This window comes from Heterocephalus glaber, unplaced genomic scaffold (genome assembly GCF_053883595.1).
Source record: "Heterocephalus glaber isolate CG9 unplaced genomic scaffold, H.glaber_assembly_v1.0 deba00001058, whole genome shotgun sequence".
NCBI classification, from domain to species: Eukaryota; Metazoa; Chordata; class Mammalia; order Rodentia; family Bathyergidae; genus Heterocephalus; species Heterocephalus glaber.
The window spans coordinates 139,187-156,588 of NW_028258184.1; the positions used below are offsets into that span (position 1 = coordinate 139,187).

The following is a 17,402-nucleotide window of genomic DNA, read 5'->3' on the forward strand; positions in this document are numbered from 1 at the left end:
CAGTTAAACTCACCGGCGTTAAAAAAGGGGCCCCCAGCAGCCCGCGCCCCTGGCCCCTCCCAGGTCTCCCCGCGTTCATTCCCGCGCCCCGCGCACCCGCTCCCCACGCGCGGCACAGCCAGGTCGGTCTGTGCGCGCCACGGAAGCCGGGCGTGGACTCGCGGGGCGCAGGGGCGGGGCAAGCGGGCGCAGGGGCGGGGTGCGCGGCAGCTCCGCCCCCGCTCCTATAAGAGCGCGGCCTGCGCCTCGGACCCGAGGGGCGGCGGCACGAGCGAGGGCTCAGTGTGTCGGCGGCCTGCGGAGCCTCCCGCCCGCGTCCATAAGGCTTTGCCTTTCCGACTTCAGCTACAGTGTTAGCTAAGTTTGGAAAGAAGACCGCGAGGAGACCCCGGGCACTTTGCCTTTTGCTTTCTGCCGCAGTCGTCGCTGGGGTCCGTCCGGACGGGGCAGCTGGGTGTGCAGCGGGGCCGTGTCCCGGTCCTGGAGCTCGGCTTGGCAAGCACCTTGGCGAGGGCCGCAGCAGCAGCGACCGGCAGCAGAGAGCGAGAAGGCGAGAGCGCCCGCTGTCATGAGCAGGGCAGGAGCGCAGGGCCGCCGGGGAGGATGCTGCGGTGAGTGGCCGTGCCGTGGGGGCCGCGCGGGGCTCGGAGGGAGGCGACCGCACTCTGAACCAGAGCAGCGCTGGCTCCGGCTGTGAGGGGAGAAACAGCACATTCAAAGTCCGAGAAACGGGGCTTGCACACCGGCGAGGATGCAGTACGTTGGGCAGTTTGGATTTCTATGAAAAAAAAAAAAGAAGAAGTTGAATTTCGAAAGAGGTTTCTTCATTGCATGCGAAGTTGTGCAGTTACTGACCAACAACAGGTCGTGCTGAATTTAACCAGTGATACTAACGGGACAGTATGCACCGATTCTTAGATGACTTGATAAAATGTTCGTGATTTGTCCCACGAAGCAGCTTTAAATAATCATGTTGTAGTAAGTGGATAAGTGTTTGAAACTCAGCTCGTTCAAGTGACCAAATATGCCTTTAAATCCTCCCCCGTGTGTCTTTGCAGGATCCTTTGCAAACTACCTGACCTCGGCCAAATTCCTTCTCTACCTTAGTCATTCTCTCTCCACTTGGGTAAGTCAGAATGCACAGTAATTTTTACGATACAGTTGCACGTTTCAGGTTTACTTTTATTACCCCCAGTACTAAGCCCACTTCAAGTTTTGTCATACAGTTAAGAAAATAAATCATCCGGAAACACATGCTTTCGTGAAAAAGTTAGGTACAATTAAAGGTATTTGATGTTACCTTTGGATGACTGTCAGTAAATTAATTATCAAGTTATTGTACTTTATATACATTGACAGCTGTCCAAAGACAGGGTTAACAAAGACAGGGATGTTTGCATCGTTTATAAATGGTATTTGCAATACTATGCTCAGCAAATGGTGATTTCTACTAAGAATCAGAAGGAGGGTGTTTCAAATACCTCCTGTCGTTTCAGAGTTTAAGATGCTTCTGTTTTCTTCTTTTCTTAAAAATTTAGTTCCCGCATGCAGCACTATGAAAATACGGTGGAGTGGTGGAGTGACTGACTTAGCCTCGTAATGGCATTTTAGAATTAATTAAAATATACATAGCCCCAAGGTCAAATATTTTGAGAGACAAAAATTCTGGGCTTTAAAAATGTTATCTGGAGTTACATAATATGTAGGCACTACAAGCTATCTTAAAAACCATCTACTGAGAATTAGAAAATCAGTAACTCATTCATAGCTCTCCTTATGACTTCTAACATGGTTTTGGAAGAATCCCAGTATTCCTGTTGGCCTATGTTTTTTCTATCAACTCTCCCTAAAAAAGAATAATCCTGGAAGGATACTGGTTGTATGTTCAATGAATGATGATTAGAATCTTTAAAAATTAAACAATTGTTCTTACTATTTAAAAGATATAAATCTGAGTATATTCCATGCATGCTTCATATATGAAGTTTAAAGGAACCATACATAAAGAGAAATAATTTTAAGAGTAAACTACCGTGTTAATTTCCTTCTAAATTGGAAATTTCTATTGGGTCATCCTTAAGATAAATGGAATCATTCCATGAGGAAATCTATACTCTATGCCCTTGGGAAATTATTAAGCCAAGTTACTGTATTTCTAAGAAATAGCAGTTCAGAGATGACTTTTCAGAAAAGCAAGCTCCTGTCTTCTCAGAGGATTATGCAAGAATGACTCTGCAAATAAATGTCAACAAAGTGGAATTGGTATGTGTTGGTTTCAATCCCAGCAGCCAGTGAGTCTCAGTAGAAACCTAGTGAAACAACTCTTCCTAAATCCAAGCCAGTCATTTGTTCTTCCAATTTAATAAAATAAGTGTTAAGTATTAAAAAGATCACCAATAAGTAAGGGAAATGGTGTCTGAAACTCTCAGCTTATGGTCTGGATGTAGCCCTTAGAGGAACAGCGTGCCTTATTTCCAAATACTGATTGATGTAGGGTTTATGTGACATTGGTTGATAGATTCGGTGGGAGATTTGCTAAAAACATGAGTGGAGCTGTGGTTGTTTTAAGAGGATTTTTTTTTTAACTTGAAAAGAACTTTTATTAAGGATCTTAAAAAATAATTCCATAATCAAGGTGACAGATGCTTGTCCCAACCTTACAGTAAGTTGAACAAAGGGAGTTCTTGGATTAAAAAACAAGGGCAATCACAGCCATATAAGGTTTAATGGATTTTTACCTCTTGCTCACAGGAGTGCAAGAGAGGAAAGCTGTCTCTAGGTAACTCCACTTCTGCTTTGTCTTTGGGGTGGCACAGTGATCTTTATTACAACATAACCTATGCACATCTTTCTATCCATTCCCCTGCCAACCCCACCAAACATGATTTCCTACTCGTTGAACATGGGGCCTTAAGGTAGAAGATTTTCTCAGGTTAGGTGTGTGTGGGGTTGAATGCTTTTGATTTCACACTTCATTTCTGTCTGCCAATAGATCAATACATTTCACTTTGTGCTGTCAGAATACAAAATAGTGTAAGAAGCGGATCATTTTGTTAAGGAGTTCATAATGTAATTTAGCACCAACTTTTGAAAAGTATTTGCTCATGAAAAAAGTGTAAGACAAGGAGAAAAGAGGACCCAGTTACTAATATCTTATATCATCCTCCCACAGACTGTCCCAAGTTATACCCTGGTGTACCTGCATTTTTCCAGGCCTCACTTCTGCTCATAGACGCCTCTGTCACCACTCCATATAAAATGGCACATTCCAGTCCCATCCTGTGTTGATTTTCCCCATAGCACTTACACTTCCTGACCTGTGCTAGATTTGTCTTTGGTCTGTGAGCATTGGAATGCAAGCTGCCTGAAACCATGGGCTATGATTTTTTTGCACTGCTACAGCTCTAGTGTTTACAGTGGTGCTGTGCACATAGTAGCCATTCCATAGGTATTTATTAAGTGGATTAATGACCATGGGCATTCATTCGTAGATCCAGTGGGGGTAGACGGGCATGTAAACAAGTCATCAAGTAAGGCAGAGCACACGGGAGGCAGAAAATGGAAGCAGGAAAGAGTAGGCTTGAAGTAAGGGAGGAATGGGTCTGGACTTGGTCAGTGTTTACTTAGATGCTACCTCATTCTTGAACTTTTTTTGAGCATAGGATTTATTGCTCCTTAAAATCAAAACTGTTTGGGAATTGTGATAATTTCCACCTCATCCCTCAAGGTTTTAATCTTACGTTAATTTTAAATCCTGGCTCAAAATTATGTTCATAATCCTTTGCCAACCTGTTCTAGTGATGTTTTGGGCCAGAAAATTCTACAGTTCTCTTGTGCCTTGTAGATGCCTGTTGTATTTTCTGCTCTGTTCCCTGCAGTTACGACAATGCAGAATAAACTCCAGACATTAACAAATGACCTCTGGAGGGTAAAATCATCCCCAGTTAGAAGTACTGGTCTACATGAAGTTTATTGTAAATGGTTGCTAGCATGTATCAATTGAAGTTTCCAATGTTTAAGTTTGTTATCTTAACTTTATTAATGTTTTAAAATAATTTGACCTACCAGGATAATAATTTGCTTCCAATACGTGAAATTTATCTTGACTATGTTCACAGACTTTGTGACGATCAAAGAATACCAGTATTTCCACATAGGTCAAATCTGGAAAGAAATTCTTCCTGGGAATTTAGTGTCCTGCAGTGATTTTGAGGGATAGGTTGTGATAGAATGTTGTCCTTCTTCACATTAAGCCCAAAAGTCAGGGTGGACCTTAAAATTTCATAATAAGGTCAATTATGGATTTCTTGTGTATTAACTTTCATGATTTGTTTCAAAGTTTCTCTTAAACTTATACCAAATTTTGTAGCAATGAATTCTAAAATTAAAAATATACTCTGGACCGGTGTGAAGAAATAGGTTTTTTTCTCCCTTCAAAACTCATCTGTATTAAAACATTAACCACTTATACATTCAACTTTATTTGGACAACTTTGACAATGCAGTGCCAGAATCTGTCCTTTTAATTTCATCTTTCTGATTGTTCTGCTGCTTTATGACTTTGAATTTTATTTGTGAAACAGGGCGTATATTTTAGAATGTTATTGGGGAAAGAAAGTTTAGAGATCATATAGCCTACTCCTATCATTTACAAATTGGGAAACTGACTTTTTCTAGACATTCAAGGTATACCGATATTTATAAACTATACTACTTTATAAACTATACTACTTTATGCCTTTCCAGTCAAGATAGGCAAATACCAAGCCTGGAGAGAAACTTGGCACATGAGAGAAATGGTTTGTTCTCAAAAATCCATCTTAGGTCTGGAAGCTACATTTTTTTTCTAGAAGAATAAGAATATATTTCATTAGCATTATGCTTTTCAGTTTCCATAATAATCGGGCAAGAATATTTTCCATTGTGTTGGGATGAACAGTTTTAATATCTTACTAGTATTCAATCCATAGAGTAATTATTGATTTTGAAAGTCTTCTGATGTGGCTAGAAAGTGCTCTTTAGGTAGGAAAATAAATTTCTGTGTACAGTGGACTACAGACTAAAAATGTTCATCAAACATTTTTCCTTGTTCCAGGGAGATCGCATGTGGCACTTCGCGGTGTCTGTGTTTCTCGTAGAGCTCTATGGAAACAGTCTCCTCTTGACTGCAGTCTACGGGCTGGTGGTGGCAGGGTCTGTTCTGGTCCTGGGAGCCATCATCGGCGACTGGGTGGATAAGAACGCCAGGCTTAAAGGTGAGTGTTGATCTCTATATATCTAAGCCCCCACCCTATTCATGGGACCAGCCCCTGAGCTTTCTCTGCATCAGAGGGAGCAACAAACTAAGAGAAACCACTGTACAGGCCCTGTTTGCATGCCCCTCCTGAGGGAGGGGATTTTGGTGGCAGTGCTTCTGTCTGGATTCAGGGCCCTGAGCCTTCTGCACAAAGTTGGGATGCCAGGATATTGGTCTAATAGATTTTTGGTTTTTTTCCAGTTAATAAATTTCAGATGTTAATGATTAATACTATAGCCACTTTTCTGGGAACCATGTTAAACATTAAACATTTGTTTAACTCCAGCTTCCGTCCTAACCATGACTCCCAGCAGGATTCCTTTAATGTGGTGTTCCTGAGATAGCTTTGACGCTTGTCCTCTGGGTGTCTGTATTTCATATAAAGATGTGTATATGTTTGAGGGAATTGAAAACTCAGTATTGACTCAAGGAAGAATAGCTGAGCCTGGATCACAGAAAACTGAATTATAAGCTTTTAGAGCAAAAGAAGAAATAACATATTAACATTTATTATAGACTAGAACATTAAGACTTTAATCATTTTGTTTCATACAGGAAACAGAAAGTGATTTGAGCAATTCAGTTATTTAGAAAATAAGAGCAATATGGATAATCATTCAGGGTAAAATTTTCTTGAATTATTCAATTGATAATTCCTGGCCATGTCTGTCTTAGCTATTAGGAAAAGATTAAGATACCTTTAATTTATTTCAATTCAGGATGACTGCTTCTAGATACACAGGTACAGGATTTTTAAATTGTAAAATTTAACACTACTAGTAAAATGGTCAAGATGAACATTTTTCTGTTTTGAGAATGGGTAGACTAGAACACACACAGAAAAAAGTTCCGTATCCCAGGGGAACAATCCTCATTATTTACATCATTATGCATAGGAAAATAAGAACAGTACACATAGAACCCTTTAATCTTATAATTATGGAATGCTGCAATCACAGGTTGAGGAAAAAAGGTTGAGTTGGAGGAAGGAGAATAGTTGGGATGGCAGTCTCCCACCTATCCTATATTATCCACCCGTATGTCACCTGTATAATCTATCATGTGTCATCTATTACTTAGATTACCTATCCTATGTTATCCACCCGTATGTCACCTATATCATCTACCCTGTGTCATCTATTACTTAGATTACCTATCCTATATTATCCACCCGTATGTCACCTGTATAATCTATCATTTGTCATCTATTACTTAGATTACCTATCCTATATTATCCACCCATATGTCACCTTCATGAGAAATCTTCCCTGATGTCCCTAGGGTGAGCTCACCATTTCTTTCTTTGTGCTTCCACGAGGATGTGTTAGTACCTCTGCTTTTATGCCTACATGGTTAGAATTATCTGTTCACATGACCTTTTCTTCTGGCTGTGAGATCATCAAAGTTAAGAACTTCATTCATTTGATACTTAATCCTTGTGCAATAAATGCATGAATGAGTTGTTGATATTTCACTTCAGATTATTTTCAGAGAGCGTTTTGTTTTGTTTTGGGTTTTTCATATGACCTTCTAAGCCAGGATGGCGTTACTATCCTGGATAACAAGAGCTGTAATTGTACGTTACATATGTCCAAGTGTTTTCATGAATATTTTATTTGAACATCATTCTGACTCCATAAAGGAGAGAAGCATTACCATCCTTGCCCTTTAGACATAGGCATGTGACATTAAGGAGCCTTCCCTCAATCATCTGCCTAGTGAGTGACAGAGGAAAGATTACCAAGGGTCCTTACCTGGCCTTCTTCTAGCACTTGATCTGTATGAGGGCCTCATTTTTAGAAAGTTGGTAATTTTTTTTTTTGTGATAGAAGGTGTAGCTTAGAATGTCATAGTAAAGACAAATAGCATTAAGATATGAAAAGAAATTCAATACTGCTTTATTCTTGGGAAATTTTTGCATGTTTTTCCTATTTGTCCATCACATTTTATTAAATTAAGAGTGCCAAGTGGAGATTATGAATTCCTTAACTTCCTCCTTAACATGTCAGTAACCTCCCACATGTTCTTGTTTTAGCCTAAGTAACAGAGGGCTGAGAGATTGATCTTATCTGTATAATTGTTCTGTTTGTGACAGTATACTTGAAGAGAATAAATTAAATGAAAATGTAGGGCCAGGGATTTGGCTCAGTGGTGCTGCTGCCTGCCTCGCAAGTGCAAGGTCCCAAGTTCGATCCCTGGTACCGAAAAGAAAATGTAGTTATTATGAAAGACTTCAGCAGAAAAAATTGTGTTTTATTTCACTTGAAGATTTCACTGGTCTGCTATGATCTGCTGGTTACATGAATGGTTGAGGCGAAATTTACCTGGAAAGGTTTCCTTTTTTGCAATTATGCATGTGCATTAATGTAGTAGAATAATGATGTGTGGATAAAAAGTAGTGAAAACTTTGCTTCTTTTGCTCAGTGGCCCAGACTTCCCTGGTGGTACAGAATGTTTCAGTCATCCTATGTGGGATCATCCTGATGATGGTTTTCTTACACAAAAATGAGCTTCTGACTATGTACCATGGATGGGTTCTTGTAAGTGCTCAATGCGATTCTTTTTTGTTTTCTTTAAAGTTGTGTTAGTCCACGTTTGCAGTACATAGTGATTTCATTCCTCATGGGGACTTGGTACATGGACATAACACGCCTTAACTCTTTTGACTGCCTCTTCCCCTCCTCTCCCAGCCCTTCCCTTTATCTCTTGGTCCTCTTTCCAGCTGCAAAACATCTCTCTCTCTCTCTGTTTCCTGTTATCTCTCTTATATTTTTCTCTTTAAATTATTTATACATTGGGTTTCTCATATAAAAGAAACGAAGCAATATTTAACTTTTTGTATTTGATTTATTTCACTTAATATTATGGCCTCAATTTACATTTATTTTCCTACAAATGACTCACATTTATTCAGTGAGATTCTTGAAGGTAGAAAATTGACTATCTTGTAGAGGTAAAGATGAAAAACCTTTCTCTTTTGCAGATGTGACCTTTTAATAATTGATTTCTTTGTCTACTGTAACATCCCTGTTTGTTGATTTTTTTGCCTGTAGCAGGTATTCATTTAGTGTTATTTGAATTTAAATTTTCTCATTGCTTTTTTAATGATGTTTCTAAAAATGTATTATACAATTCAGTTGTTAGTTTTCAGCTTATTTTCTTTTATTCTGTAAGTTATTCACACTATACAAGCAATGTCCATATACTGTGTATGGATTAGCCAGTCATAGTTGTGGGAATATCAACTATATCCCCAGAGGGAAAAGAGGAGAGTGGTGGAGTGTAGTGGAAAATAATGAATTCGTGTCACTATTGAATCTTCTTATATTTTGGGGGTTGATATTACAGAGTTTCAAAGCCAGGTAGGACTTTATGAAATTTTCAAGTCTAGTCCCTTCATTTTGCTGATGGCAAAACTAAGACAAAATGAGTTTTGTTGATTATCCATTATTGTGCAACTAGAAAGGGTCAGAACTCTGACTTAAATACAGGCCTTTCAGTTCCCCTTCATTATCTTTTCAGTGGAGATATTTGTGGGGAAAATGTTAAAAACACCACCACTGACCATTTTCTGATGACTATGTCATATACATATTCATGTGATTACTATAATTTTACATTATATCTACTACAGATATGCAGATTAGAATAATAATATGCCCTTTAACTTGACCACTGGTTCTTGTTTCATGTATACAAAGTAAAATGACTTCTTATATTTGAAGTAAAATTTAAAATTTTGCTATTTTGTTACGAAAGCCATTTTAGTTATCCTGTATAGTGAAGTATAGTGTGAAAACGTAACATTTTAACTCATTTTTTTCTCATAATTCTTTAGACTTCCTGCTATATCCTGATCATCACTATTGCAAATATTGCAAATTTGGCCAGTACTGCTACCGCGATAACAATCCAGAGGGATTGGATTGTTGTTGTTGCAGGAGAGGACAGAAGCAAATTAGCAGGTAATTTGGTTTTCTTTTTCAACTAAATTAATGTTAGGATTTACTTTGAATCAGTAGCAATAAATGAGGTGAAAAACCTTTTTATTTTTGATGTTCTGGGTATATTTTAATAGTAAATTGAAAGCATAATTTTTTTACTTTATTGTCAGTCTTAGTGCTAAGATTTCTGTTATGGTATTAATTTATAGGATAGCTGACTACTCTTATTCTATGCACACCAGGCAAGTGGAAGAACTTTTTTGAAATTTTCCGTTTTCTTTCTAAAAATTCTGTTAACCATTACTAAATATTTATTTAATACTTACAACAATGAAAATCTGGCATGATATTTTACATGGATATTTTTACTGTACTTAAGGGTCATACTTTGGATATTATTTTTCACCATACCAAATGGAAACAACTTAATAGTAAAGAGACCCTAGTAGTTAGTTCCTCCTACTTTAAAGTTATAATCTATAACTTTTATTACATTATGTAGAATGTAATATAATTATTAAGATATTTTTAAAATAGAGGCCAGGATGCAGTTTTCAAGAGGCTTACAAACCACTGGAAACCTATACAAGTAAGTGCAGAAGAGTGAAGAATGCTTATAAAGCACCTTTGTCCCATGACATCTAGCTTATTGTGATTCACCGTAGCCCGGATGCTCTTCACCTTCTCCCCATAGGACACACAGACCCAGATTGGGTTGAATCTACCTAGGGCAAAGGAGGACACATCAGCTGAGTGAACTGTGCTGGTCATTAAGGTCATGAGCATCAAAAACACATTGCTCAACCATCCTGAGGGATGCGAACACCATTCTTGGTGACTTAAGTGACTTATCTAAGGAACGGTATGCAAGATTATACTCTGGGATTAGCCAGTGGCTTTGTTTGACTGGACCTTGTGGTTAAAAAAAAAAAGGAAGTGGTGATTGAAAGAGAACAAAGTCTGTGGAAGGTCTGGAAGAATTATTTGCTTGAATCATCACATGTGGTAGTAGTATTGTAATCCAGGTAGAAATACCGCACTGACTTCAGAGGAAAATATATGCATATTTCCTGTACCCAGGAAATTCCCTTTGACATTTCTTTCTGCTATTATAATAAGGCATAATTCTGCATCTCTTTTTGTTACACTGAAGAAGCCCTACATAGACACACCTCCTCCAGCTGGGGAAATGTGTGTGTATCCGGGCTGTTTTGTTTTTTTTTTTTTTTTTGGTACTGGGGATCGAACTCGGGTTCTTGAGCTTTCCGGGGTGGTTTTAAGGCTGCTGGCAATGAGTTGGAAACCCAGATAGAGGACTGGGTGGCGAGGGCTTCACCTGTGTGTGCTGGCTGCTCGTGTAGGGGTGAAAGTGTGTGAAATAAAGAACAAAGATCATGAGCTGGATCCTAACTGTTCCCATTTCCTTATCCCTGCATTTCTTGATTGCGAAGATAGTTTTAACATTGGAAGCTGCATTAACTGAGGGTAAAGAACAGGAGAAATTTTCCCTGGCAAGGTTAGAATCTCAGCAAAATACAGCTGTCCCCTTTAGTTTGGAATGCTCTGAAATAGGTATTTCTTTTTAAACGTATATACTGTTAACTAATCTGTTATATAAGTTAGGTGCTTTCTGGGTATTTGATTTAGTATTTTATTAAAACATTCGCTTTTGCCATGTGGTCTTCTTAGCCTGCTTGAAATTCATTCCTTTCCCAGACTTTTTACCCTGTCTGTTGCAAGGACCCTTTGTGAATCACTTTATTGTTATCTTGAGAGGATTCTCTTGCCAAGCATTCTAAAGTAAAATCTGCTTGTTAGCTTCAGTCAGGTGTAGCGATAAATTTCATGTCTGAATTCTGTTGATTAAAACTGATTTCATGTTTGAGGCAGACAAACCTGTTTGCTACTGTTTCCTCAGCAAATCCTTAAAAAAATTCTATGAGATGTAATACACTCTTTATAATAAAGGTCATTATTTATGTCATGGCCTGTGTTATAGTTGTAGCCAAAACAGTTAAATGAGCCCACATTTATGTTTGTATGAGAATAGGTGCAAATTTGTAAAGAGGAAGTTTGGGTGTTGAGAAGTCTGATTACATGTGTGCGTGCACGTGCTAGGGGTTGAACCCAGGGCCTTGTACACGCTAAGCACATTTTGTACTAACATGTTTCCCCCCCAACCCAGAAGCTGGATTCTGTTCTAGAATGTTATGAAGAAAATGATTAGGTCTTTTTATTTTAAAAAATTTAATTTGTTCTGCTTCAGAAAAAAACTATTTCTGACACTGCACTTGTACTGACTCCTAAACATTCCTAACTTCCTATCATATAAAAAGATAGAAATTGATGACTTTGGAAAACTCCTTGAATACTTGAAAACAGCAAAAGAATGACAAGTTTAAAACAATTTTTGTTGTTGTTCTGGGGCTTTAAGACTTAAGTCTTTTTTCGTTACTTTGTATTCAAATTATTGACCTATTTGGATGTATTCCACCCTTCTTATGTTAGTGAAGCCTCTTCAGAGAGAGTCATGTGTAAGATTGATGACAGGTGCCTTTGCCTTCCATGTGAGGGGTGACATATGTCAAAGTTATCATGTTACGATGTAGAGAATGGTGTCTTAACTTATAATATACATTTAATACGTATTGATAAAAATGAATAGGCTCACTGTTACGTTCATTTAAAAAGTCAATGTTAGACTAATTTCTGAAATTCCAAAGGAAACACAGCGTTAGAGGAAATTTTATTCCCCAAACAATAAATGTTCTTCTAGCCCATAGTTTATTCACAGTGCTTTTAGAAATCCAGATGTTAGCAGTCTGTGTGTGCTTTTGGCTTATCACTCTGTATTATGTATGTGGCAGTCTCTTTGATGGGCCTGAACCCTACCTGCCTCTTCCACCAACTCCTGTAGATATGAACGCTACCATACGAAGGATTGACCAGCTAACCAACATCTTGGCTCCCATGGCTGTGGGTCAGATTATGACATTTGGGTCCCCAGTCATTGGCTGCGGCTTCATCTCGGGATGGAATTTGGTGTCCATGTGTATGGAGTACTTTCTGCTCTGGAAGGTCTACCAGAAAACCCCTGCCCTGGCTGTGAAAGCTGCTCTTAAAGGAGAGGAAACTGAAATGAAACAGCTGAATGTATACAAAGGTAACTGAGCACAGTGACCAGCCCTTCAGGTTCAGATTTTAAGTGTTGGTGAAGACTAAAACTTTATTGGTTTTTTTTTTTTTTTTGGTACCAGGGATCGAACTCAGGACCTCGTGCTTCCGAGGCAGGCAGCAGAACCACTGAGCTAAATGCCCGGCCCTTAAAATTTTGGGGGGGGGGCGGTTCCAGGGATCGAACTCAGGACCTTGTACTTGAAAGGCAGGCAGCAGAAACACTGAGCTAAACCCCTGGTGCTTAAAATTTTTTTGTTGGGGGATACCAGGGATCGAGCTCCGGACCTTGTGCTTGCGAGGCAGCTGCTGGAACCACTGAGCTAAATCCCTGGCCCTTTGTTGGATTTGTATAAGGTTTTATTTTCATTGAAAAACTGGATGAGGCTAAATACATCATTTTGGGAGATGAGGCAAAACCAGACTTTGAGGTTCTAGGAAATAGTTCTGGGTTGAATCTGAAGGAGTTGGAATGGGATCCCTGGCTCTTTTTCTTGATATGAGCAGTAGGCACAGAGAGACAATCAGTTGAGCACTGGCTGGGCACAGTGAGTCATAAAAATGGTGAGATAGTGGGAGAAACATAGAACAAGAGAATTCTTTGGAGTATCTAAAGAGGGGATGGCCATTTCTAAGACAGTGGAAGGGGGTGAAAACATGAGGAAGAGCATTTCCCAAGAGAAGAGGAAGTTTGGCTTCTGGTAAATGGGATCTTAACAGATTTTAATAATGTTCTTCATTATCCCAGATAACATATATTTTATGTGATGAGTTTTCCTGCTATTTACTTTATGGGAATATGATTTCTAAGTGAAAAAAAAGATCAATATTATTTTGTTTAACAAAAGTGGCACTTGGAAATTGCTCTGTGGCTGGATTTCTCAGAGAATTTAGTAATTATTAACCAAGGGTACCCATAGAGGAGGGGAATAGGAGACGAAAAAATAGTAAAATGTTTTTTTTCTCCATACCTTCCCCACAAATAATGATATTTTTTATTGACAGATACTGAGCCAAAATCCCTGGAGGGAACTCGTCTAATGGGAGAGAAAAACCCCGACATCCGTGAACTTGAATCCAAGCAAGAGCCCAGCTGTGCTTCCCAGATAACAGAGCCCTTCCGCACCTTCCGAGACGGATGGGTCTCCTACTACAACCAGCCAGTGTTTCTGGCTGGCATGGGTCTTGCCTTCCTTTATATGACTGTCCTGGGCTTTGACTGCATTACCACAGGCTACGCCTACACTCAGGGGCTGAGTGGTTCCATCCTCAGCATCTTGATGGGAGCATCAGCTATCACTGGAATAATAGGGACTGTGGCTTTCACTTGGCTGCGTCGAAAGTGTGGGCTGGTTCGGACTGGTGTGATCTCAGGATGGGCCCAGCTCTCCTGTTTGATCTTGTGCGTAATCTCTGTGTTCATGCCTGGAAGTCCCTTGGACTTGTCTGTGTCTCCTTTTGAAGATATTCGTTCCAGGTTCTTCCAAGGAGAACCAGTGTCCACAACCACCCGAATACCTGAGACCGTCTTCACCACAGAGACGCACCACATGGCCAACGGGTCTCATACCGCTGATGCTGTCCTGGAGATGAGCACCAAGCCCGTGCCCATAATCTCCGTCAGTCTGCTGTTTGCAGGCGTCATTGCTGCTAGAGTCGGTAAGAAATGTCTTCTTTATGTTAATGAATTAAAGAGTCTGGGAAAAGTTGGTACAGAAGATTCATCAAGAAATGATCTGAAATTTTTCTTGTATCCTAATTTAAGCAAAATCTATTATTTATGTATGGAGTCCTGTGTTTAAACATGAGATTTTTAATATATATGGTGCTGGGAAATCCAGCACATTATATGTGGTGAACCTGGGGCTTTATGATGTTAGTCAAGCACTCTATCACTGAGCTACACCTCTAGCCTTTAACTATTACTTTTTAAAATGTAATTTTATTTTAAAAATATCTTAGCTATAATAATTATACTGCCATCTAATAGTTTAGAAGTTTTATATTGCTATAACTCTGCCAAAAATCTATATAGATACTTGTATGAGATGACATAAAGAAGATAATGTTTTGCTTTGTTTTTTGAAAGACAGTGTCAGTTATTAAAAAAATCCTTCAGAAGTCCTCTTGAGCTGATGTGTACTTATTACATACTTTGCCACACAAATGGATTTTATAGCTCTGGAAGAAATGTAATGTAAAAGCATCTTAAAAGCAAAATCTAGGTAATCATTAATGGAGTACTGATGAATGTCTGACTGAATGCATTCTTAAAATGAAACTTTTATCGTGTGATTAAAAAGCAGTTCATTAATTTATCAAAGACATTAATATTCAAGCAGGACAGATTTATTGTAAGGGCTATAGAACCCAAGAGATAAATGTAACAATGGTTTAAAGTTTCCTTGCTCTTTAACCACAGGAATGTATTAGGTCATTTTAAACTTTAAAAAGTATTAGTATTTATATCTTGATTTCAGAGTTCTGCTTTTGTAGTATAAGTAATCAGAAAAATAGAACTAAGTTTATAGATCAGATTTATTTTAGTTTGTTATCAGTAAAAAACGATTTTTTTAAAGCCATGAATAACTCACTGTTAATGAAAAGAAGTTCTTTAAGGCAAAGTTGTGATTAATGCTTTATCTATAAGGTGATTTAAAGGCTGTAGAGCTAAAATGTGTGTTTTGCATATGTCAGCAAATTTTATCTATAAATCTGAAATGTATGACTATAAATTAAATGCAGCCTTTACCAAAATATGTTTTATTGTATAGGTCTTTGGGCCTTTGATTTAACTGTGACACAGTTGCTGCAAGAGAATGTCATTGAGTCTGAAAGAGGCATTATAAATGGTGTCCAGAACTCCATGAACTATCTTCTCGATCTTCTGCACTTCATCATGGTCATCCTGGCCCCGAATCCCGAAGCTTTTGGCTTGCTCGTCCTGATTTCAGTCTCCTTTGTAGCGATGGGCCACATTATGTATTTCCGCTTTGCCCACAAAACTCTGGGCAACCAACTCTTTGTTTGTGGTTCTCAGGAAAAAGAAGTTTCAAATGAAAATCAGACCAATGCATCTGATGTGTAAGACAGTTTAACTGTTGCTGTCCCTATTACTAGATTATATCGAGTGTATGTGCTTATTTTGTACTTCAGAATTCCAATAAATGCCTGGATGTTTCTCTCTGGTTTTACCACGGCTATGCCTTGAGGGGCTAAGAGCTATTTAGGAAATCTAAATCAGCAAACATGAGCTGGTTAATTTCCTTTATATTTAGGTATGGAAAAAAAGAAAATGTTTAAATATAGGGAGACTATCAGTGAATTTTCCTGTTCTTTGGAGTAGATAAAATTTTACATTAAACAGTGGTTAAACATGTGAATTAAGTTATTCTTTGGCAGATATTTATTATCTGTACTAGAATTCAGATAAGTCAGTTTTCCCTAAAACTCACTCTTGTTCAAACCTGGCTAATTTACTTGTTTTTATGTTTTAAATATCAGTTATATTATAAAAAACCAAGTTCTCCAAGTATGAAGATTACTATTTGATAACCAGTATTATCCTTATTGATCCTATTGATCTTAAGGGATTTGACATATGGAAAAATGAAATGCTTAGCTAGAATTCTCTGATAACATTTATGGCTTGACTTTAGAGAGCACTTTTGTATTTTTATTATCAAATAAACAAAATACTGTATTAAGCATACGTAGCTCTTCATAAAATGGCTATCATGTAAGCTACTGGTAGAAGCAAAGCTGTAAAGTAGATTTATAAAGCAGTGAATGTGTAAGGAGTTTTAATGTATCAGTAGTTTGGCCATAGAAACTAGAAGCTAAAAGCTACACGTGGGTGAGATCCTAATTTAAGCCATGCCACTATCATTTGTAATGTCTCTCAGACTATGAGAGAGTGAGCCTTCAGCGTGGCATGTTAACGTACACAGAGGTAGCCCACGTTTGGGAAGGTTTTGTTCTAGAAATCATTTGAATAACTTTTAACACACGTGTAGAACACTTTTGCTTTTACTGTTTTATGCCCAGAATTGCGGAAAAGTTTTCCTTTTAAATCTCTTTGAAAAGAATAGACCAAAAACGTGTGTACCTATTTTAAAAAACTGTTGTACAAGTCTGTTCACATGTCAGTACCAGCAAATTACCTTGCCTTAACCTTTCATGCACTTTCATGGAGACTGCAATACATTGCTATGTGCACTTTCTTTATCTTTGAGGTTTATTCTTTTCATCTTTCTACAGTATGATGTAATGAGTTTCTATGTTGTAAAATCTTTGTAAAATATTTCTATATAAAAATATTTTAAAAATCTTAGTTTCTTTTTACTGAATTGTGTTCTCCAGTTACTTAATATTGCTTTTGTTACAGAACATCTGTTTTGGATAATGTGTTTCATTTTATAAAGGGCTATAGTTTCATAATTCATATTTGTAGTTTACAGTGGCCTGGGTAAAAGTACAGTAAAGCTGGGGCCCAGTGCTTATTCTTTGACCTTGGATAAGTCACATGAAGCTCCAAGTTCTATTTTCTCTACTATAAATTGGAGAGGAGCTATAAAAAAACCCTACGTACCTTACAGCTTCCCTGTTTGAGTCAAATGAGCACAATCGTGTGGAAGCACTTTGTGAACTGCAAGTCAAGGTGGCAGTCTTACTAGAGCTTGAAGCTAGGTAATGACAGGAAGTCTGATACTCCAAAGAGAGTAGACACACATTCTGTATTCAGCAAACATATACTGAAGATCATCTATGGGGATGTAGATCTGACTCAGATGTTGATCCCCGGTCACCCTCTCCTTTCCCCTAAAATTGGCAGCTTGGGAACTTTGACAGTGCCCTGTAGCTGCTAACTGTCTTGGGCTGGCATGAACAGTAGCTGCCCCTGTTAGGTTTGGTTGTGATCTTGAACTCTGCCCCTTCCCTTCCCACAGCAGTCAGACTGAGGGGTACAGATCTGCCTTGAGTGTTCT

The 17,402-nt window shown here is 38.5% G+C and overlaps 1 protein-coding gene across 1 annotated transcript; it reads left to right on the plus strand.

Annotated features, from left to right (window-relative positions):
• The first annotated feature begins 254 nt into the window (after window positions 1-254).
• Slc40a1 (solute carrier family 40 member 1) lies at window positions 255-16,747 on the plus strand. The gene is made up of 8 exons (XM_004872300.3): window positions 255-611; window positions 1,059-1,126; window positions 5,096-5,255; window positions 7,721-7,836; window positions 9,135-9,261; window positions 12,158-12,403; window positions 13,420-14,073; window positions 15,189-16,747. Exons 1-8 carry the CDS (start codon window positions 569-571, stop codon window positions 15,500-15,502), a joined length of 1,728 nt encoding a protein of 575 aa, XP_004872357.1. The 5' UTR covers window positions 255-568; the 3' UTR covers window positions 15,503-16,747.
• The last annotated feature ends 655 nt before the right edge of the window (window positions 16,748-17,402 follow it).